We start from the raw sequence: 24586 nt of genomic DNA on the forward strand, positions 1-24586 counted from the left end.
AGGTAGGCGACTCGAGAGCGGAAAGGAAAATACATTTTTAAGCTGCTCTTCCACATCCTTTCTTTCTCCTGCCTTTCCTCAATCGCTCACGATGTAGACCTGTACATCCAACTATTGCACTATCTCAACAAGAGAACTAAAAGTTTACGGCATGCGTTGAAATTCTAGAAATACGGTTCACTTCTATTAATTCCTCCTCACGAGACGCAAGCTGTTTTTGTTGCCTGAAAACCGAGATTCTGAGAGAATCCAGCGATGATGCATGACGTAACGTAGATAACATTGTAGGTCCACAATCGGCGAAATCAATCGGCGACAAAGCGGATGGACGGAAAAATTGGTGCTCGAATCAAACCACCGCATTCGCGTTCACGCTATCGCAATACGTCATCTACGCAAGCGCTTAGTAACCACTTTCGCGGAAAGTGCTTTCTATATTTTGAAAAGTATGATTCTGGACCTCCGATCATGCGTACTCAAAAATATTTTGAAGCGTAAGATGATTCTGTAGGCTACTCACATGGATTCCCCTTAATCTTGTTTATTACTTTCTTCGCGTCTCTTTCTTTGACGCATAAAATTTTGCAAACATTTGTGCCCAAAAGTCGACCTCAAGAAAAAAGTACCGTTACTTTTCTCACGTGTAACTGGAACAGTATAAACCAATTTGAGGGCCGATATAATGCTATTAAATCGACGACCATTCACCTTTAAATAAGATACTTGGCCCATAGCCAACAGTGGGGCTTCTGAGAAAAGCGCTTGTCGCTTTAAGAGTTTTCTTCGAAAACACCATCATCTTTGATCCGTATTAAATTTCAGTGTCCGCTCGAGGATATATACATATATACGATGTAAGTATGCGCTTGTCAGGTTATCATATTCCTTATGTAGTATGTTATTTATGCTTATACTTATGGTCTGTGCACTCGTCTGTGAAACTAAGCTTGTTTATGGTTTCGTAAAATACGAAGCACATCTATTTACGTATGCAGACGTATTCATGTTCACCTTCTGTGGGTCCCTGGACCCTAATACATAATTTTTCATGTTGCCGGCTGACTGTTTTTATGCTGCATTTTGTTTCAAACCTTGAGATAATATTTTTCTTTGCCAAGCAGCGATGAGTATCCGGTGTCACCTAAAGGCACCAAACTCTCCTATTATGCCAATAAAAAAATGAGCTTGCTTAAATTCCCGTTCCTGGCCCGTGCGATCACACACTCGTGGAAGAGAACATTAGATGCGCATTGCGCCATCTGAGGCCTTTACTGGTTAAATAGTTACGCGTACCCCCGTCCGCAATTTCTCGCTATGCAGCCCGAACAGGCGTTACTAGTACCAATTTGCTGCCAACAGTGTGTTGGCAAAACGTTGTGTGTTCTCGGCCGGAATATGGTAGCTATGTGCAGAGAATGGTGCAAGGACTCTGCAGAAATTGAGAGTAAGTCAGCGAGCACGCAGAAGGGCCCTGCGAATTCTCCACTGCTCCCATTACGTTAGGACCCCATTCCTACTACTTTCGTGGTCGACTATGAGGCCTCCTTCTTTAGAGCAGCTTGAAACTACTTCGACACGACACACGAATAGTACACAACGTTGCGTGTTTTCGAAGACACTACCCTTAATTTGATAAGTGTCAATACGAGCTCATTAACAGAGAGTATTCTTATTTCATGCATGGCTGCAGTCGAAGGTAGAATTTGGAAGACCGCAACGTCTCATGCTGACTCCTTTAGAAGCTTCAAAAACAAGTGTATATATATATATATATATATATATATATATATATACCAGAAAAAAATAGTTCAAGTCTACCAGTGACATGACGCTGTTTAGAGGTAATTCTTGCTGCGAAACGCAGTTCTCCTCCCGGAGCTAGTCCGAAAGCATCACACGTAGTCACAAGGTACAGTAACGTCCCAAATTACACCCAACCATGTAGTCTCATAGACATACGTATTTTTCGTAGGATAACAAAGTAGTCAGGTGCCTTTTTTCTAGCATGGCGCTGCTTCTATGCACTCCCTGCTATTTGATAGGATTGAAGGCTTTACGTGCCAGAACCAAGATTTGATTCGAGGCACGCCGTAGGGGTGAACTCCGGATTAATCTTGACGACCGGGGGATCTTTCACGTGCCCCCAATGCACGATACACGGGCGTTTTCTTGCATTTCGTTCCCATCAACATGCAACCACGGCGGCCGGGATTTAATCCTGCGACCTCGTGCTTAGCAGCGCAACACCATAGCCGCTAAGCCACCGCGGCGGGTATAATGAAAATGATGATGTCAAAGGCGGTGATGCATACTGACTGTAGAGTATAAGCAAGAGACAATGAACAATGGTGCAGGCAAAAGGCGTTGTCGTTATATGGTTCCAGAAAGCTAAACAAATGAAAGCACGAATCAAATGAAGGTTGTGCACACTAAATAGCGTCGTTATTGACACAGTATGTAGCTTCGTCTTCTCTTTGGAAATTCAGTTTTGGTCGACCTGCTTAGAATCATGGAACCTCTATGCTAATACAAAAGCATGGTTACACACTTTTCCCATCACTCTACCTAACTTCTTTATTTCTTAAAAAAGTTCTAGTACTTTAATTCTCCCTCTGCCTGGGGTTCGATAATTAAAGTGATCCTCATCAAGCTGCCGTGACCCGAAGCCTCAATTTTTCGTTTACTTCGCGTTATGCCCCAAGGCAAAGAGGCGCGATGTGCTTTCCAAATACACCGGAAGCAATATCGAAACGGCGGCCATTAGCGATATAAACTCTTACTCCCTCGATTGGCCCCACATTTCACCTCGCCACATCTCGTTCGGATGCCTGATACATCTCGAGAGAAGCGTTTCTCTCTGTTTTCTTTTGGTTCTTTCCAAAGTTCGCCAGCGCAGCCTTCATGGCACAGCGATGGGTTATGTTGAAGTATGGAGGGGGAGGGCGCGATGAGGCTTACTGGCTTATTGGTTTCATCTGTCTCGAGTTATTACTCTCCGGTTCGTTCAGCAGCGCTCTCTTAGTTTCTGCAGGGTGAGTTTCGCGGGGCATTTAGTCAAGTGCTCGCGATGGAAAAAGTGTTCGCGATATCCACAATTATAGCACAGCCCCCTTCCTTTCGAGGAGCAACTTTTATTTTTCATGCACACCCCACCGAATCGCACGAGGCGCCCCGTTACTAAAGAGGAATTGCTTCGGGAAAGAGGGACCCAGTACCGTAAGAAACAACAAAAACTGCACACACAGCATCGAAGAAAACAACCTAAAAACAAAAAGAAAAACTGAAGCAGCCGGCAGATATGCACGTCGAGTGTCCTTTGTCTTTCTGCGAGCACACCATCGCGCTATCTGCCTCACAACGAACGCCTCATCACTCTCAGATCAGTCAGGCCCGCTTCCGCACGGTATTTTTTCTCGGCTCGGCTTGGCTCCCTCGAGCTATCATATGTTTTCATAATGCGGAGTTGGGTTCCTCTTTCCTCCTCACGCACGCATCCCTATTCTACAGTTCGCTTCTGTCGACCCCCCTCTTTTCTTGCGCCTTCTTGCGCAGGCAAAGACGTTGGCTGGAGTGTGCCCGCCCCAAACCGACATCTCAAGAAACGAAAAAAGCAAGAGAAAAAAAAAGAATCGAATGGCGCCAGAGGCCTTTTGGTTCCCGCCGTTTCACGGGGCTCGCGAGCTTTTGAGAAGCGACGTACCACGAGACCACGAGAGCGCGAGCTTGAATGAAAGAAGGACAGTGATAGCAATAAAAAAAAATAAGAAAGAACACGTACACGTAAAAATAGCCACTTCCAGAGCAAGAGCAGCAGCCACTTCACAGTTGCTCTCGTACATCTCATTCACCGAGTACCTCGGAGCGCTGGCGCAGCTCTTTTTGAAGAATCTGTTAAGGACTTTTTCCTCGAGGACAAGAGAGGGGGGGCGACGCTTCGTCCGACTGCTCGCGCAGCTTTTCGCTGCCTTCCAGCGGCCCTTTTACTTATCCATCGCTCCTTCCTCCTCCTCTCCCTCTACTGCCGTCGTCGGATTCCCGTCAACTGCTTTCTTTCCATCTCTCGCCGTCACCGCGCCTTCCTTTACTTCCATTTGCCCTCGGGACAGCTTTACGGAGGCGGCAGACTTCTTTGTATTGAGCTTCAGAGTCCCGTTACTCAAGAATGAAAAGCTGATCTGGGCATCTCTCTCCCTTGCCTTCATTCACGTCCAATGTTCTGCATTCTCCTTTTTACTTCCTTCTGGGTTTGCGCTGAGTCAGTTTTCCCTAAAAACCACTCGATACTCGCTGCTAAAGGACTTTGTCTTCTATTGTTTTCCTCTTTTCAGACCATTTCCACAATCCATCTTTCCCCTCACAGGCCTTCTTTGTTCTTAGTGTTCTAGCGTACTGTTACAACGAAGGCGACGCTTTTCAGGACGGATGGCTTGAGCAGCGCAGAGCCGTATGGTTCGGCCGCAGCGTATGGAAGACGCGCGCGGCGGCATCGCAGCTTCACTAACGTGTCGAAATCACGGAGACAGAGGGAGCGCAAATTGCGGCGCCACAGTGTCGCGACCGTACGCGACGAACAGCACCCGCCTTTTTTCTGTTTCCCGACCTCCTCCTTTTCCAGCTCGTCTTCTCAGTCACTGCCTCCCTGTGTCGCCACGCACTCTGGCGCGAGCGAGTGGTCTTGTGCAAGAGCTCTTCATTTTTCACTCACAGCACGGTTGCTGGAGACATTTACGACATGGTGTCGCGGCACTGCGGCGTCTTCTCATGTGCCTCCGGTCGAGCACCCGGCGCGTCCATCTACATGACGGGCTCCAAATATCGTCGACTGCATCAAGATTTTCTGCGTAGTTTTTTTAAAACCGAAGTTTTTGTTTGCGAATCACGCCGGGTTTCCTCGCCGTGACCGCGGGCTCGGTTGTTCTCTTGCCGAATAAGGCAACCAATCAAAGCGCAGCAGGCTCACCGCTGGATTCCTTGCAACACCACCAGATGGCCCTCGCCACCGCGCATCCGCGGCAGCGGCGGCGCCAGCCATGCGGGGGAAGGGAAAGAAATGTAATTTCTTCCTATAGATTACTATCATCCACACCTGCACGCTAATGAGGAACTAAACAGTTCAGAGATGACACCGGGCGAATGTAGTGAAACCCATGGAAATATCGAAAGAACGAGCCTTCAGGAAAAAGCCTAATTAAGTCAATAAGGTTAAAATGTCGGGAGAGATTGCGCTTGAGATGCCCCCCATTTCTGTATGAGATAAATATTGTGAAACGCATACTTTTTTTTTCTGGACATTGAGAAATGTAGTTGATAACGGCAGCGTGATACTGCGAACACATCATCATGAGATGTTCTCTGCTAAAGCTGTATTCGGTCTATGCACATTATCTCGTCACAGATATTTGCCACGAAGCATAGAAGTTTGCTCGTTCTTGCTAAGTTTGAGCTTGGTGACACGTGTAGTTTTTTGTGCACACACCGACCCGTCCGTGTACACTTGCAGGGGGCTTTCATACGCTGTGATCATGTGGTCCACTACAACATACTTTGCTTCGGCAGTTGGAATGGTGCGTTTCTCCAGAAGTAGGGGTACACTGAGGCTGCAAGTAATGTCCGATAAAGACCACGGCAGATCGAGATGATTCCGTTAAGTCATTTTAATCCTAAAAATTGGAAGGTTATTCAAAAGTGCCGCATGGAAATGAGAGACAGTTCTTGCTCCTAGCCGCTGGAGAAGCACAGTGGCTGCGGGAGCTCGCCCAGCCTTAATAGCTGCGTTTTAACAAGGCTTGCGGTACCCAAAAGGGAAAGTAGAAGAAACTCTGCTTCATATTAAAGTTCCTCGGGAGCTCCTTGGTCAGCTTTAAACAAGACGATTGTGATAGACGGGACGAAATAAGGCGAGACAGATGGAACAAGTGGTACTGACAACTGTGAACGCTTATTAGAAAAGTTTCGCTGCAGAAGTTCATCTGTGTCTCCTTACTTTGTCCCGTCTATCGCGCTTCACAGTACTCAAATATGCATAACCAACTGGCCCAAAATTCTACTTTTGTGAAGTTTTTATTTGTTTTTGTATCGCGGTAGTTACAACGCGACAGACGTAGACAAAAGAAATAGAATGGGACGCAATACAGCGATGCGTTTCAGCGCCGTATTCCCTTAGTCGGCGTCTGTCGCGCTGTAGCTGCCATGAAGCTTCACTAACTCGCCCAATTTTCCATGTTGTTTTTTTATGTTTCCGCTCTATATAAATACAACCCACTCTACTTTACAGCACCGAACTCTTCTCCCTTCCCAGAACTCTGCACGCCGTTTTTGAATGCACAATCCGTCACAAGTCAGTTGCTCCTTTTGGTGTGACTTCACCACATAAACACAAGTTCTGCGGGTAGAGTGGTATTGCGGACAAAAACGCCAGCAAGAGAGTAACAAAGAGACGTCTCCACAATCTGTTGTGTTTGTTGCCAGAAATACAGCGCCATCATCAACACTTTTTGTTCCACAAGAGCGATTGCAGCGCAAACCAAAGTCAAGGGCAATACAATTATTATAATTTTGTTCCCTATAGCGTATGCGTGGAATAAGTGGAAATACACGGGTGTTCCGGCAAACAGAGAAGTTCAGACGACCCCGTCAAAGATCGTACGTAGGTACGTTCGCAAGTTATAGTGTACAAGTACACGTACCTTTCGTTCAGAAATTATGGCGAGGTTGTATTTCTCCCTCAAATAAATTCATTTCAAGCACAATGCAGTTCTCAACTGCATGTGATCTACTGTGTCGCATATTTAAAGCAAGCACCGACCGTGGGTTGAATTAGGACAGCCCTAAAACACAACCACGTATCACACACTGTTCAGCCCTTCTTGTGTAATGCCTGCGCCAGAAACATTTGCGGAAGGATTGGGAGCTTCGTAAGGGCGTTTTGGTGTGCTCAACGATTAAAAGGGAATGTCTTGCGTGTTTCGACTTTTGTGCCATCTACCAAAGAAAGTTCAGTCGCTCTCTATGAAGGCCGTAGTTCTCAATGTCGCCGTAGGAGCCCCAAATCGTCACACCTGCACCTGCTCTGTCTCACCAAAAGGGAAAGAAAAACGTTATTTTTAACACCGTTTGTGTTACAGTCCACTTGTAAGCACCGTTTTACCTTTACGACAAAGGCACACTGTCAAAAGAACCTCAAACACAAAACCATCAGCAGTGCTAAGAGACAGAGTACCTGAGTTTGTCTACTTATACAAGCTGAAATATGTCAATGACGCCACACAGTCTACTAGTCTGCATTCGTTGCAATTTTGCCTGTTTCTCTGCATGGATGTACTATTTGTTCACCACCGTAGAATATTCCTCAATTCTTCCGAAGGTTTTCTTTTTTTCTTTTTCATTCCTGTATGTCACTTTTTTACGATCAGTTGTTGTTCTGCTGTAATAAGGATACTTTTGAAGCACTTCACAGCCCCAGCATTTTACGATCACAAAATCGATTCACGTGCAAAGTAATTTTACGTATTGTAGCAGCTTATTCAAAAGCCTTTCTTTTGTGCTTCAAACTTCTTTGGTGCAGAGCCCCCGGCGGCGAAACTTAATAATTAGGCCTCGGAAGCCACGCAAACGTCGTGCTTAGGGACGACGACTAACTCACCGCATGGAAACTTCCGGATGAGTCGTATTGTTCCCGAGTGCAGAAAACTTTCCTAACGGCCTCCGTATCATCCGTATAATTGCCATGTTGTCTCATACACATGAGCGACCATACGAAGGCGTGCGCACGGCGCGCACCTGCAATCAGTTTGCCGTCATCCGTGATGCAGACCCGAGCAAATTATAGAGAACAACGCCCAGCCTTTGCGTCGCCCCTTATGATTCCGACGCTTCTCAGCGCGATACATTCGGGACAGCCAGATGAAGCCTTCCCATTTGTGTCCAGCATCGGAACGGCGGGTGGAGACACGGGCTCAGCGCATCGCATGATTGCCTTCCCGCCACTCATCGTTCGCGCCACTCTCGGCCTTAACGCAGGTCCATTTAGTTGAGGTGGCAATTACGAAGTTTGTTTGGGTCATCCTTCTGATCGTCCGAGAAACGTAATACGAGAAGTAACGTCTTCTTTCCTCAATGTGCGTGCAGTTACGCTTAAGCATTTGGAAGCATGAGAGATGCGCCAAAAGTTTTTGCAGCAGTCGGGCTAGCTGGCAATAAACCTTAGCAAACAAACGATTGCCCCTACACCCCAGCAATGCCTGCCTAAAGTCAAACATGCTGCTTCTACATCTTAGGCTGATTTCAAGGAAGCGGTCGATCAATATATCATCGGGGGACGTATTCTGCGACGATCACTTTCGGCGATAATATCTCTTCGGCAGTACAGTATCGCCGTCAGGCGCACGCTGATTGGCTGGTTGAGGAAAATCGGATGAGCTGATTGGCTTGTTGAGCTTTACGTATATACAGGGTTGCGCATTAAGGACACGGACACAAGAAAGAACGCTGCTACACACAAGGCGCAACTCTATACGTACTTATGGCATACCAACAGGCCCAAACATTAGAGTCGTACTTCACGAGAAGGTAATGTTATCGCCGAAGTGATCGTCGTAGAATACGTCCCTTGGTGCTGCAAGCGTTTCTGTTCTGAAGGGGAAGTACTCTTCTGTACAGTGTGAGAAGAGCAGGATTTCCTCATGACCGTATGGAACAGCAGCTTTTTCCAGAACTTCCGCGAATAGGCCGCAAAAATTTGTGCCATGCATTCTCACATTACTGCGATAGAATGAACTGATGAAAACACCAGACATTTGGCTAGCTGGTATTTTATGATCGAACTTTTTAGCGCCTTTGTCTCTCGTGTATTATTTACGAGCTAACAAGTTTAAACTCATGGTACTATAGCGACGCATGTTGACTACACGGAAAAAGACGCTCAGGTGGGGTGATTGCTTACCAACCAGGTCAACTCCACGTGAAGCAACGTCACCATCACCGCAAGTACCACATATTGACTTTGCATTAGTACTCAGGCGGTATCCAGTGCCAGACGATATTATGCCCTTCGCTTCTCAAATTCGCAAATAAAGCCAGTGATTTCCGACACAATCGTTTAGGAGGATCGGCACGGGTGGGTTGCTGAAGTGTAGACGTTGAGTCCATAACACGGAGACTCTACTTCACAAGCTATAGACAAGGGGCTTTTCACACGCATGTGTGCAACAGATAACGTTCTCCGGAGGACCGAAGATTGCGCGTAAGGAGGTCTCACACCTTCTACTTAAGTTTATGTGCGCGACACTGCACTCATAGCTATGAAGTAGCAAGTTTGTGAAGAGCATAATTGGCGCACAGTCAATTGTCGGCCGAGACTTCCAGGCTAACATCGCCTGTAGCAGATACCTTAACCAAGAAACCAACAGACTTACGCTCTTCTGCGGGCTATCTAGAACGTGCCAATGCGACATCATAGCGCCTACGTAACTACACGTTTCGTCTACTAGCGCTCAGTGGTATTCTAAAAAAATACAGTAGATGTCGTAGGCATGATGTCCGAGAACCACAGGTGCACCACCTTATATACTATTTTCTGTCCATGTCCGAGATTAATACATGAGAATTGTACTTTGTGTGAAATCGCCCAGCTTTCATTTCTCCCAATTATGGCAGAAGAAAATGTATTTCAGCCGTTGACAGGCGGACATTAGTTCAAAAATGCCTCAGAACCCATAAAAGAGGGGATCACCAGGTGCGCGCCAATAACTTCAAGCGAATGCATAGACTTCTCTAGGTCAAACACCTGTAGTTGCAACGACAGTTTTGCATATGGATGTTTACCTTAACGCCTTCAAAGGTGGTGCGGAAGTAAATCGAGAAGTGGGCAAGTTGTCGCGCATTCATTGATAGGAAAGCGCGAAGAAAGTCGACTGAAGCACTCGTCCTGTGTTCTGGAGTTGCTTTTGTCCTTCGCGCTCTACAACTATGAACAGTGGGGTGCCGGTACTGACACAGCGGCGCCAGTTAAATAGATTAGTTGTTCTCTTCAAGCTCGCACTGACCACAGTATGCAATGTCTGATTTGAAAAAAAAAACGTTAGTTATAAGGCCCATGCTTAGCACATAGATCGCTCCGGCATGGCGCCCTCTGCAGAACATTTACAGAGTAATTCGGGAAATCAGGGTCGCATGTGACGGGGCGGTTGTCGGGAAGGGAACACTCGTCCTTTAGAAATCGACAACGGGCTTTGAAGTGAGGGACACGCGTGCTACGTGCTGTCGATTCGATAGGTGCTTCGTGCAGCTTACTTTCCCTTTCACTGCAGCGCAAACGAATACCCACCATCTTGAGCCTTCCCTCCGAAGCCTCCCTCCACTGCGAGCACGTTAGCTGGAGGACCGTAGAGGACTGACCCCCGCAATGCCTGAGCGTGACTCACTGCACGTTTCCAACTATCCCTCGGTTCCGCCTCCCAATTTGCTTTTACAACGTCCTCGGAAATAACGCCACTTTAGGCGATGACTGCGTGCACCTTGCAACGAGAAACGCACCAGCAGTTTGGGCCATTATACACATCCCCCAACGCCTGCGTCGGATAGGGATCCACGTCTGGGGAGGGGTCCCGTCTTCTCCCTGCGCGTGCTCCCGCTCTTGTCCCCGTTTTCCTCCATGAGGTCGGGCATTGAGCAGCGTTCGCAGAGACAGGCTCCGGGAGCGGCGGCTGTAGGGCCATATCTCTTAGAGGTAGTTAGCTAAGAAAGAACGTCGACCACTCTTGTCTTCCAGATAAGGGCAATGAGAGCGTTATTCTGGAGATAAGAGCACGGGGCTCGAAAGTGGAGAGGCAACTCTACGGCCTAAGGGGCAAGACAGGGAAGCAAGATATTAGGCGCACAACAATGAACGACCCCAGAATTGTGTTCACGGGAGATCACGGAAATAATTACGTCGAATGTTGGGTGCGCATTTAGCGGCAATACATCATCTCCAGTATATTGTTGTTTGTATATTAGTTTTTATCACGCATATCTCTTCGTCAAATTTGTGGTGATAGTAAGGTGATTAATAAATTTACACACGCTGGCATATTCCGTACCAAGAGAGAGAGAGAGAGTTATTAGAAGGGAAGGATGAGATAGCTGGTGCGCGGTTAAATGCTAACACCTGTGATTTGCTTGAATGTTATGGCAAAAAGAGCGTATGCTGCATTTGTACTGTGTAGATTGCAAAATTCTCTCTAATCAGGTATTTGAAGACGCATTCCAGAATTTGTGATGGTGAAAAAGTTTCAGTGCCTCGAAATACAGCTGTAGTGCAACAAAATGCTGAGCTTAAGGAGAAGAGGATCCGCCTTCTTCGATGACACACACAAAAATTAAAAGCAAGGCTTTCTCCTTTCCCCCTATTCTTCTGTTCCGAGCATCTTCAGATCACCCGCCTGTATATTCACCCGCCCACTAAGTAATATTGGTGGTTACTAATTAAAATACGTCAAATTATGTCAATGAGCCATTGTCGCTGTTCCCTCTATCTCGTGTGCCTATGTAACGAAATTGTTAAATATAATAGGAACAGAACATTATACTTGAACTTATCGTCCACAGTGGCCTTTCGTCCGGAAAGCCAGCAGAGTATTGCCGATCATCTGGAGTTCATTAGCATGCACGTAAATGGTACAATAATACAGTGGTCTTCGAATTCAGCACTCGTCGGAACGCGAGCTCAGCAGCCGGCAATCGAACCCGTCCTTTCACGTTCAGAAACGCGCGAGTCATAACAACTGATCGACAACGCCGAATCAACGAAGCGTAAGTACAATGTTGCTGAGCTTACATAGGTGCCAAATTATAAACGAATGATTCATTTTGTACCAGGCCAATTGGAACTCTGTACCCAGTTACATATCCACGAAGCTCCAGTGTTAACAGCGTCATGGGCTCTTGGCTGCGCAATGGGGAAATGTCGGGAGATTTGGAAACTGGTGCTGGCTCGCCTTTCGTGTGTTTCGATCACACGTGCGAAATAGCACTCAGAAAGACTCGACGCCCTTTGCAGCAGCAGTCGCTAATGGACACACCCATTGTTACAAATAAAAATGGCCCAATCAGTGGAGAGAGCTCCCTGTCGACGTACCACACGGCTCACACGTGATACAACCGTAGCAGCAAAACGGGCCGTGCAGCTGGCACGTGCGCGCGGTTTGCTCACCCCCCAAGCAATACGAATGGCCGCAATCCCGCTTTGAACCCCAGTGGCCGGGCGCGTCATCCCCTGACAGGTCTTTGTTTTGGACGCCGCATCCGCGGAATGCTTATTTCTGCTCGGTGCGCAGGCAGGGCGTATTTATTATGTCCCCGTCCTCTTTTCTCTCTCTCTCTCTCTCTCTCTCTCTCTCTCTGCGGTGAACAAGACCGAGAGGTGTCGCGAGGGTGCGCCCATTTCATTAGCGACTGACCATAAATCTAGCTTTTCTTCTCTTCGACGCCGCAACGAAAGTGGCGCTCCCTGTTGCTCCTTTGCCGAACGCTTCGATCGCGAGAGGGCGAGTTGGCAGGCCACTGGTGCTCGTGATAACCGGGTTTCTAACGTGAATAGTTTTTTATTTTGTTATTGTTTCACGTGTGGTATGCATGTCTCTCTCAGAGCAAGTAAACCTCAATGCTCGGAAATCATGCAGCCAGCCTTGATATGTTATCCCAGGAACTCTTGAGGAAAAGGCGCACATTTGGCAACTACACGTGTTGCACATTTATGGCAATTACCTGTTTTTGATGCCTTTCGTCTGCTCTGCAACGCCTTGGCAATATTTCTCCCTGAATTAAGTGACACTACCTCCAATGTCTTCCTGCGCATTTCTTTGGCCTCGCCTGGTTTTATATTACCTACAACTTCAAGTACCATCAGCACTTCCCTGGTGCGTGTTTCAGTTACTACAGTGTACGTTTCAAGAAGCATCTCGGTCGCCGTGATAGCCCGCATGGAAGGCATAGCAAAACGGACATGCATGAGATTTTTGGGAATGCTAATTTACTTTCTGATTTTGTTGACCAAGACATTTGGCACTAGTATGCGGAAAACGACCTTTCCCCTTAATTATTCTTGGCCAGGATGCGAAAGTCAATCATCCGCTTCATTTCACTCGATCTTGCGTTTTTGATTGTGGCTGAGCTATCTCTCGGGATCATGAAGTACAGATGATCGCGCCTAGTGAGTAGGTTCTTTTTGTCAAGCTAGCCTGCGAAGAGTGTAGGAAACTCATTTTTTACGCAAATGCTTGTATACAGTGCTAAATAGGTCGCTATACTGTTCCAAACTGAAAGTGTCGAGACGAATTCGTTGTTACAATTTCTATCGCAGTGAAAAGAATCACACCTTACTTTGCAGTCCTAAACACATTAGAGGACAAAATAGCGACATATCCTCCTGTAATAAACCTTGTTGTATGTTCTATTAGACGTGAACGCTCACTGCCAAATATGAGGAAATTCGAGGACAAATTCAAGACGTAGTTCACGCATATCATTTGCAACAGACCACAACATGTGGGTTCTAAATGATGGAAGCCGCTTCTTTCTGCGTGGAACAAAGTGTAGCAGCTGCCTAGATTTGACAATGGTGTCACGTGGCCGGACTTCAGACGTGCAGTGGTTCAATGATAGTGAAACAACCCATGGAAGTAATCATATTCCAACCTATGTGAGAATCGATGGACGAGAGACCTCCTTACCGGTGGCCTCTCGACATATTCACTGGTCAGTCCTGCAAGATCTTGTAGAAGGTACATGCAAGAAACATCGCACGCAGGTTAGAAGATATATTTGCAAATGCAATGCACGACTGCACGCATTGCTTCACACATTCATCAAAGCATACGGAGTCCAATACTCAATTAGACAAGATTCGTCCATACTCGACCTCAGAGTACCCAGGCACATGCAAAAGAAAATACAGCACCGATTGTATAAGCTAGAGCTTCAAAGATGGCAATGCTTTTATGAGTCACTGGACCCTCCCAAGGCACTGTCCCGTGTATGGAAAACCCTACGGGGTCTTCGGTCATGTCCCCAGCAATGACACCCTTTCAACCATTACATGTTCCATGGCCTTCCCCAAGGTGGTGTTTTAAGCCTTACCTTTTTTTTTCAACTTTGCGCTTCTTGGGCTGGCCCGATTTCCACCACAAACAGTTAGTGTCTCGATCTACGCCTATTACATCTACGTCGGGGCATCAGCAGTGACTCGTCTGTAGGTTCGTGCAAGGCTCACAAGGCAGCAACACAGATATTTAGCTACTTTCGCACACAAGAACTAAGGATCTCGACAGAAAATTGTGCGTCAGTCACTCATACGCGAAAAGCAATGACTGGTTATCCAGTATGAATCAATGACCAGCCTATTTCCTACAAGAGAAATCATCGGTTTTTAGGTGTAATTGTCGTCCGGCACCTCTTCTGGAGCCCCCATGTTACCCACTCAAGAAGTACTTCACGTCTAATGCCCAAGTCTTCAAATTCATTGCCGGGGAAACATCGGGATCATCAGTCGATTCCATTCAACAGGCGTACTGAGCATATTTTATCGGATTCCTGCGCTATAACTTTTCCATGCTTTCAAAAACTTGCAAGTTCAATCTGCCGAGCACTTCAGAGCGTGCAAGCCCAGGCACTACGCATTTGCCTCGGCCTTCCGTGGAGCGTCTCTATAGACAGCCGGAAGCGTTATAACGTCTCGAGACCACCCACTCACGACTTATATTACAACCGACACGCTGAGGGCGCACATTCGCCACAATTAACGGGTGGAATCCAACCATCTTGCTTGCCTGCGAGAACAAGGACCACAGGCCTCATTCCCTAACGTAGCCAACACTCATCGTGTCTCCCTACCGTCGTGCTTTACACCCTCAGCACGTTCCCCGTCAACTTTGCGGTATTTGCAGCAACCTGAAGTGCACCTTTTCATCCTAGGAATAAAATTATGCAGATCCCACGCACTGTGGGAATCGATGCATTCCATGCTGTTTGCTTTGATTGACGATAATTAGCGGTGATGTCGACAGCTAAAGCTTAATTTCTTCAATGTTTAGCCTAACACGACAGTGGTGAGTTAACGTTAAATGCGGTCACCACTGCTGTTTGCCTGCGCAGTACACAGAACACACAGGAAGAGGTGTCTGCTTGAGGCATTGTTGGGCGCCATATTTCATAACATCAGAGGGTTGAGCCTAGTCGTTGCCTCCCATGGCAAATCGTATTTATGGTAGAAGTATTAAACTTCAATTGGATTATGGGGCTGTACGGGCCAAACCCACAATCTGATTATGAGGCACGCAGTATTGGCAGACTTGATCAATTTTAACACCGTGATGTTCTTTAACGTGTCCCAAAATCTAAATGCCCATGCGTTTTCTTTTTCGCCCCCGTCGAAATACGGCTGCCGTGGTTGGGACCGAATCCACGGCCTCTAGCAATGGCACAGCCGCAAAGCTAACGCGGCGGGCACAGAAGTGTTGAGTTGACGGTCGACCGCTTATCCAGTTTCCCTGTAACCGCAGTGGTAGTAGGGTTTGCTTGCCTTCCCACGTCACCTTTCCCTCACCCCTCTCTTGCGTGGAAACTGCCTCTTCTCCTCCCTCCTCCCTACAGTTCTATCTACGTCCACTCTGGACTCGCACCTTTGTAGAAGGGGAAGCGCTGCTGTTTCTGTAATGTTTCTGGTGGGAATCACGGATAATTACAGCTGTCAAGCGGCTAATGCGGCGACGGCCAGGGAGCTCCAGAGGGCATTGCGCACATTCTACGCGGTGGGGTGAAAACGAGGTTCTTGTGTCGCCTTTCCTCTCTGACTTGCTCCTGTCATGTACGCACATGCTGTGGCCGCTCCCCTCGACGTAGTGTGCCTGACAGCAGCAGCCACAGCAGCAGCAGCAGCAGTGGAAAGGGCGAAGGAAGATGCAAAGAAAGCTTCGCTTTAAAAAAGAAACATGACCTGCCTACCTTGGCCTTGAGACAAGCAACTCTAGATTGTTCGCATACTTCCTACTTTCACTGACTCCACACATGCGCGGACGGTTGTTCCACTCAGACCAGCTCCACCGGTACAACGGTTATCCCATCAAGATCCATCAGCATCAGCTACGAGATTTCTCACTTGACAACACCGACCAGTTCTGAGCTTGTTGCCCTCCGAGGCACCGTTAATTGTATTGATGAACAACCGGCTAATTGGTGGGCAGTATTCCGCGACTAAATAACGGCCCTGCGATGTCTTTTGGGAGTTCTTCGTCACAGGTCTTGTGAATGACTCATTCCGGAGATACGAGAAACGTACCACCATGTGATCGCGAAAGGACATGACGTCGTGTCTCGGTGGCTGTAGGGTCATTGCGGTATCTCTGGTAACCACCTCGCTGACGAAGCTGCTGGGAACGCACAGGAAGGGACTAACCTGGTTTTTATGCCTTTGTCGAGGACTGACACAGCCCAGCACTTAAGAAAGCTGGCGTCCACACTGCAAAAGTGGCACACAGCTGAATTCACTCACCGCTTGTTGCATTTTCTCGGCCCAGTTATGCAACTGCGGTTCTTACCTGGCCTTCCCCGAAGTGAACAAGCAGTGCTGGGTCGCTTACGCCTAGTCGTTACATTCACCAATGCATATAAATTTTTGATTGAATGTCCCATAGCTCGGAGCGCAATGCCTGCGACTATGGAGCACCTCCTTTGCTACTGCCCCTCCTTTGAAAATGACAGACATGACCTATACATATCTTTAAATCAGCTAGATGGAACATGTTCCGCACTGAACAATATATCTTGAGTACATGACCCCGTATATCGCAGCTACAAAAGGCAACAAAAGCGCTGCAGCAATTTCTGAAGGCTACTAGACTGAGTGACCGGTTGAGATATAAAAGTAGAGAACTCTCATTACTTCGGTAATATCAACAGTGGACTTTCTCTTGTTATCTTAGTCTTTTCCTCCACTTTATTGCTTCCTCCAGTGCAGGGTAGCAAACCCAACTCGGTCCTGGTTAGCCTCCCTGCCTTCCATTTATCCTTTTCGCTCTCTCTCTCCCCTAATGCGGACCTCTCCCTACCTATAAAGCCTGCTTCTGAAGGTTTTAATTTAGCCGAATGCGCAGTAAACATGCATGATCACGCCTGTAGAAGGTCACATGGTTTGCAAAACTCATGCGCTGGGCCATAAGGACGAATGGGCCTGTACTGTTGCTCCGAGTCCGTTTAGACGGGCCGCTGCGTGCGAAACGACCTAACAAAACACAAGAGCTAAGGCGCCATTCCTAGAGAAAGGTACATGGAGTTACCCTGTAGTGTTGTGTGCTGAACCAGCAGTGCAGCCTACACGTGCGTTACCTGCTACTCGTTAGTGAAAGGACAGCCATTGCAGAGCTACGCTCTACTGTCTATACCATATGATTCGGGGTGCAAACACTTCATGTCGTTTATAATCTGACGAGTGGCATGTTGCGACCATATGGATAACATGGAAGCGCGTTAGTATGTAAGGATCATTTCGCAGACTCGTGTCAATCCAAATAACGTGTTTCAGTCCATCCAGACAGTGACCTGTCAATGCACCCGTTCAAGCGCTTGGAAGATTAAACCGCCAACGATGCAGAGAACGCTTAGTCTTCCTGCGAGAACAGCGTGGACGTCCGCTCCAGGGCTTCCCTCCTCACTGCTCCGTTGAAACGCCGGCAGCGGCCGCGCTACTCACAGCGGCGCTGGCGTCGCTACGACGGCAGTGAGCAAGAGCTCCTGCGCCCGCTCCGTTCTCCGGCGCAGACCGCGCGGTCGGTTCTCATCGCCGAGGCGGTCGACTCCGTGCGTCGGGCGCTGGCGCGGCATGCATGCGCGTACACGGCGCTCCTCGTTCTCTGCGCGTGCGTGGCATCGAAGCAGTGAGTGGTGCGCGTGGTGGTGCGTGGTGGCTGTCGCGCTGGTGTCTGGTCTCGAGCGACGACGCTCCTGCTCCGGCCGGAGGAACCAAGAAGGGAGCGCGATCAGTATAACTTGGCCAACACCGCTGGATTACGATGCGCTGTGAATAATTAATCGCCGGTGTTGCTCGTCGGAACCGTGGCATGATCGCCGTGTCATGGCACGCCACTGTGATCACGGCCCGAGACGGCTTCTCCCTTGGATAAAGGATTTTCGGATTATTGTCGGCCTTCTTCTCACACTCCTGGCCTGCGCCGCATACGCCTCCGATGCACGTGAGTTGCAATGAGTAGTGTTTATTTTGTCGCGCCTTGCGTGCGTGCATGTTTACGTAAGGTGTGTTTGCGTGTGCGTGTTTGCGTGAGCTTGTCTTGCCTTTGCACATGCGGTGCGGGCACGTGGCTGCGTGTTGCAGTTACAAAATGCATGCACTGCTGAGTAAAATAATGCCGTGAGGAGACATGTGGGATCGTTTATATTGTGAGCGATACGCATGCCTGACTTTCAACTCCGTCATCTCCACATATCATCATCCATTGTACATCTTTTTGATCTGTATATATCATCACCAGCAGCACAGCTTGATCCTCGGGAGAGTAGTGCTAGCTCAGCTGGAATAAAACGGTTCCTTGCAATTGTGTGAGCGCAACCCAATATTTATATATTACGCTATCGCTCATTCTTAGCTGACTCCTATTGCAGGTACGTCGAACTAAAATTCGCAGTTTTAATGTATACAAAATGCAGCGTAATATTCAAATAGATATTGACCGTCTCCCGGTTAGTGACCACCGCTAATATAACCATTTAAACTAATAGAGCATCTGATGTTATGTTGTGAGCAAATAGTGAAACTCGAAACACGCAGGGGTCCGAAATGCGCTTTCATTTTCCTCTCTCTGTAACATGGCCGTGGAATTCTTGTTTTTTTTTATTACCTGCAATTTTCTACGTGTAAGTTTTATGTAACTCTTCATGTTTAGTTCTGTTATCATAATAGTTAGCCTAAAGCGCTGAGCTCTACATCCCTTGTGGGACGAAGGTCCCCATAGAGCAAAGAGTAGTGGAACGGGCAGAATGGTAGTTTCAGGCCTGGTTCCCCGCGTAAGTATCGCGGCGGCGAGAGCGCCTCAGATGTATCGAGAGAACAGAATGTGCTAGCACCAATGATCATTGGTGCTTGGCCTTTTGCGTGCCTTACTGAACGAGAAAGTCGTCGGAAAACAAGCCTCCTCGAGGACGCGTTCTGTCCACTTAAGACGTCCAGCCGCAAATTCGCGCGTAGCACCCAGGATGCTGCGTGTCCAAATTGGTCGTGATTGGCTCCTACAAGCATCTAAGAATAGATGCTCCCATAAACTGGTCTTGGACGTTTGACGTGAACCATGAACGAAGCATAGTGCAGCACATCCCACCCTCTGGCTTGCATTTTTGTGCGCAGATGTCTGAGAAGAGAAAGCAAGAAATTTCACTTGCAGTCAAAAGCAACGCGATTACCTTGCAGCACAGCACATGCGTATGCCGCAAAATGTTTTGTCGGATTGAAAAAAAGAAATCAGGGAACTCGTCTTGTAGCACCTCGGGGCTCCAACTTTTCTTTCTTTTTTTTGACCGTATCAGTTCAACATTTGCCTCCATGATCTAGAACGTTAATCAAAGTTGGTTCAACCAATTTCTGGCGCCAATCTGTGATATTCGTACCAATGAGGAGGACAAAGAATCAACAGCCGTCGTTCAAGCTTTCCTGTCAGAAGAGGTCACCAACTTAGAACAACTTTCTGTACAGCCGCGACTGGCCAATCGCAACGTCAGGGTGCACCGGCAAAGAATTGGCGGTCGTGTTTTCTCTGACACCACGGGAAAATGAATACTGCGGAGCCATATATTTACAAAAATGAGAACGGCAAGAACACTTATTTCTCGCGATTCGTCATTTTTTTTTTCGCTCACATTATTCACGCGAACCATTCCTCGGGAGCGCACTCGACGGACGCGCCCCATGAACAACTGTAGCGGTGTTGGGGTACCGAAAACAGGGAAGCGTCTCGAACGTAGGGATCGAGAGGTAACACATTGCTTCTGATAATCTTTGCACTGCGCAAATCCAGCCCAGTAACGACTTCGGAACGGCACACACACTGCACAGAGCGCGAACTAACAAATGTTTGTAGAGTTCGCTCTTTGCGTGGTAAATGTTTGTCCCATCTCCTTCCTGATGTCGTTCCTGTGTTGTTGCGTGAAAACCACGCGTTTATCAGAGACAGTGTGTAAGTTAACCGACTGGCCCCAATCGCAGCTTCACGAGGAGACAAAAGTTTTGCTTAGCTCTCCTGAATGCCGGTGACAGCGATGATCGCGGATGAGGCGCTTTTCTTTTGTGCTCGACCCAGCGCCGGAAAATCTCCTGCCGCGCCCGGGATGCGGGTTTCACCTACGGGCTCTCTCTCGCTCTAAACGTTTCCGCCGCGGCACAATAGCGGGCGCCCGCATCGCTGGCACAGCAAGGTCCGAATGCGCGCAGCTGTCAGAGGGAGGATCGAGTCCACCGGGAGCGAAGTGGGGCCAGCGCAACACCCGACTGCCACCTCCCTCCCCTTTCCTAACCCCCTGCCTCCCCCCTCCCCAAACCCGAGCGCCAACTCGCGGGGTTCACTTTCCCTCAGTCGAGCCAGGCATCAAAACCTCGCCTCCACGGCGGACAAAGCAGCTCACCGATCACAATGCCCATTCTAGTCCCAATGGTTGTACCGTTGTGCCTTTCGGGAGACGCAGGCAAGCAAGCCTACGATATTTGCGTGGATCCTGGGACTATTCACCTTGTATCCCTGTTGCTTCCACGGTCGAATGAGCTCCGTATCCAGATCTATAGTCGAGTATCCCGCACGGAGTCTCGCAGGCGCATGTCATGCGGTGATCCCTTCGATTTGCCGTTCGGGATACGCTTTTTCTCCGTATCTCAAGTTCTCGGTTGTGTTTCGAACCAGTGCGTATATCTGCAGAGTCGGGCACGTTCTGCATGACTTCTTTCCGCTTTACATTATCCCTTCCGCGTGTGTGTGACGGTAGCCGTTGTCACATATTCCTTCTTTACAATCCTCTGGAGACACGTTCACACAACTGCTTCGTGGAAACAGTTCGTCCACGGCCAACAGGGAAAGAGTACGCAGTCGCTTCCCTTGCAGCGGTGGTTGTTCGGCGTCGGTCTTTACGAACTGCGTACTCAACGTATACGAACGAACCTGCAAACGAACTGGCATCCTCACTGCAACGAACCTGCAAAGATCCTGGCATCCTCACTTTTTTTTCCATTCTTCTGCAGATGCTTTTCATGATGTAAAGAAGAAAATTATTAGAAAAAGTTATAACTGTTGTGTTAAATTGACGCTACTACTGTATTTTCTTGCTTAAAATAATTTGGCTATTCACTTTTGTTTTATGTGTTAACGCAGCACAATGTATCAGATGTCACAGAAGTATTTTTCCTTAGTTAACAATCGGTAGGGACCGTTTAACAAATTTGTTGGGTCCCAAAACTCTCCATCTGATATAATTCTATACCTTAATTATTTTAAATAAACTTTCAACTTTGACTTTCAAAGGTGCGACCTCGAATATCACGTTGGATGTCGCAAACATCGGAATCATGGCTCGCTAAAAATGTAAAGTATAAAGGTTGATTCTTTTTTAAGTTTTCTTGTGCTAAGAAACTCGCTAATGACCGTCTTGAATAATGAAGCCCTTACCAACTTTCTAGGCACATAATAGGAACTGCCAAAAGCGTGCACCAGTAAACCATTTTCTGTTTCGAAATTACCTCAGCTCGAATACCGTCCGGCCGAGGCATCGGCATTTCGAGTTCGTAAAATCTCAGTATGCCTGACAAGCAATAAAAAAATGCGCCAGAACACAAGCGTGTGGCAGAATGTCTTGGTTGTTTTTCGAGCTTTATAAATCGGATCGCAATTGCACGGTTGCCGTCTAACAGGCCGCATGATTCTGCGGAAAGGAGCATTTTTCAATTCGCTTTCGAGTGCAGCTCGAAAAATGCGACGCCTTTCAAATAAACTTTCCTTTAACGGACAGAGCACTGAGGACCCTGGTATTACGAAGTCCGTGCGGGGACCTAACTTATGGACTTGTCAAAATCAGCGTCGTAGTCAGTCATTACGTGCCAGGGTCGCGAACAAGGAAAAGAAAGAAACGCGCACGAGCTCGAAAATTCAGGGGGAGGGAGAACAGACGAGCACGAGAACTGCGCCGGAGGTCCGGGCATCGCTGGACCGCACTTAATGTCAAGATTAATCTTTCAATGAAGCCATTAAAAAAGGCTACCGCAGGGAAACGGCGCTCCCCTTCAAGGTGCAGTAGCGCAGAAACGACGTCGCTGCAGGCCGATGAACTTCATTCTTGGTCTCCTATAGCCACCGTGTTAGTGAGGTTTGGAAAATGCGGGCGCAAGTAGCTTATAGGGCACTCACGAAGGGGCATTATTGGCACTGTGCATGAGCAGGACCCAAGCTAGGCTCGGGCTATTTTGTACGAAATACCGACACCGTCCACTGTAGCTAAGCATCCTGTTGACTGTTCCTGAAGCTTCCTGTAGCTGCGCAAGTGGAGGAAGCGTTAGCTCGAATAAAAACGTCGTCAATGACGGATAAGGGAAGCCACAATGGAACCGGCGCGGGCTCCTTTCTTTGAAACGGCGCTGGCCACACGCCGGGCCCGTTGCCCTTTTGCCGCGAAACACCTGCTGCACGCTTATAGAGCGTGGGTCACTCACGCGCAGACATCCTTCCTCGCCGTATACTCTTTTAAGAGAAAATCGAGCAACATCTTCGTGATTGTTGGAGCGTTCTGAACGCTCGAACGTTGCGAACACTCGAACGCTGCCGGCGTTTGCAAAAGCTGGCGTAATTGAATCGGGAATCCGGCTCACAAAGCAGCTCGCAAGTTTGTTCAACGCTCCGTGGTAGACCGGCGCTAGAGGCTTAACAAAGCTGTAGTCTGAAGTGACCCACTTGTCTCGTCTCCTCTCTGTGCATTGTTCGCGTGCCCACTCCACCGACGCGGGCCAAACTCGGTGCCTCCGGGAATCCATGCTGTTCGAAGAGTCTCTTTCGCCGTGCGCTGTGGCAGATGCCCGAAGGCGACCCTGCGTTTGTTTGAGAAAGAAAAAGAAGAGCATGCGCTTATAGTCACAGAGCATGACAATCTTTGAGGACTTGCGGTTGCTGCACGCGCATTTGTGACAATGGCGTCGCGGTACTTAGTAGGGCCAGCGTGATATGTGTGTGAGCCAATCCTCGCGTTGCGATATTCGCGCTGAGGTCGTGGCCAGCGCATGCACTTGGCTTGCACGGATACTTTCTGTGCCTGAATGCCCCAAACAATTCGCCGAGCACTTGAGTCTTCATTTCCGTCGCGCACGCGCAGTCAGTTTCAGCATTCGTTACGCAGAAAACTGCGTAACTGCGTAAACACTTAAGCCCTGGGGAACACTACGTATTTCTGCGTCATTCAGCTCTTTCTCATTTGCGGTTTAAACATCAGCGACGCTGCATTACGGCAGTGTAGAGCGGATATGGTTAAGTCGATGACCAATGTATAAACAGACGTAACTGCAAATTGACCGACGTAGGTGCACACGTCAGCTGAGAAGTATAGAAATATACAAATGAAAAACACGAAGGGCAATTATCATGCCCAGCTTCTCTCTCTCTGTCTCTCTCTCTCTTTCTTTCTTTCTTTCTCTCTTTAAGTGGTTGAGGAGCACGGATGTTAATCAGTACAGGTATCAACAGTTCAGCGGCGACGGCAACAGTCAGCGTCGACTGCTACTACATGCTATGGAATCGAATTCCACTCAGGGATTCTTTGTTTTCTTTCACAATAAGCAAAAGAAAGGACTATATGTAATTATTACTCCACACTACATACAGAGCTGTAATGACATCATGAAAAGGCTGCAATGAGCACTTTCCGAATTTTTTTTTTTTCCAATATATCCCCATTTATCGTTCACCTATACTTCTATCACGTACCCTATGTATCAGTGCCGACTGTTGCGCTGGTCACCATTATAAAAAAACTAGGCCAAAACTGAACATACTTATGTAAGTTATATTGTGATGATGGTGGCGTCATGAGAACTGCGCGTGCGTAACGGGTGACTTTGCAATTTCTCTTTTATCAAAACGATGTTTCTGTAGCGCTTACAGTGAAAGAGAGGCGACAATTTACTTAAGCGATGGCTTCATGACTATGTGGGGAAGGGGGTAAGGCAAACTTATGATTTCATGCCCACTTTGACGCGCTCGCGTGCGTTCAACACAGCTCTAGTTTTCGTTTAGATACCTCCAAAGTGGGTGAAGTCCTCCTATAAGGCGTTAAAGAAATGCGTGACCGATGGTTAGATTGAACCTCTATCTTCGAGCACAGCTGCTCAACGCTCCGGACATTGGGGCACGATCACTCGGCATGCTTTTCCCTCGTGCCAAGGTCGCTCTGCGGAACGTCTGGCGGGTGCGTCACGTGCCAGTGTTTCGCTAGTGCTTTGGGACGCTGGGAGACTGCACTGTGTTCGAGATACAATGCCTTTGGCTCACCTCATATTTCTTGTTGGATATTTGCAATGTGGGCG

General features: G+C 47.9%; 2 protein-coding genes across 13 annotated transcripts in view; one reads left to right on the plus strand and one right to left on the minus strand.

Moving 5' to 3' along the window:
• LOC135902034 (uncharacterized) overlaps positions 1–24586 on the minus strand; it is a 436762-nt gene that overhangs the window by 330020 nt on the left and 82156 nt on the right. For all 10 annotated transcript variants that reach the window (XR_011513949.1, XR_011513950.1, XR_011513952.1 and 7 more), the window contains exon 2: positions 22965–23098. Coding sequence is in view for 2 of the 10 variants with exons in the window: in XM_070537069.1 (XP_070393170.1) it covers positions 22965–23044 (80 nt within the window). In the remaining 8 variants the exon portion in view is untranslated. The remainder of the gene's footprint in view (positions 1–22964; positions 23099–24586) is intronic.
• Positions 17810–24586, plus strand: part of LOC135902032 (protein sax-3-like) — a 178419-nt gene continuing 171642 nt past the window's right edge. For all 3 annotated transcript variants that reach the window (XM_065431913.1, XM_070537066.1, XM_065431914.1), the window contains exon 1: positions 17810–18221. In XM_065431913.1, coding sequence (XP_065287985.1) covers positions 18104–18221 — 118 coding nt within the window. In that variant the 5' untranslated portion in view covers positions 17810–18103. The remainder of the gene's footprint in view (positions 18222–24586) is intronic.

Source organism: Dermacentor albipictus, chromosome 4 (assembly GCF_038994185.2).
Source record: "Dermacentor albipictus isolate Rhodes 1998 colony chromosome 4, USDA_Dalb.pri_finalv2, whole genome shotgun sequence".
In the NCBI taxonomy this organism is placed as follows: Eukaryota; Metazoa; Arthropoda; class Arachnida; order Ixodida; family Ixodidae; genus Dermacentor; species Dermacentor albipictus.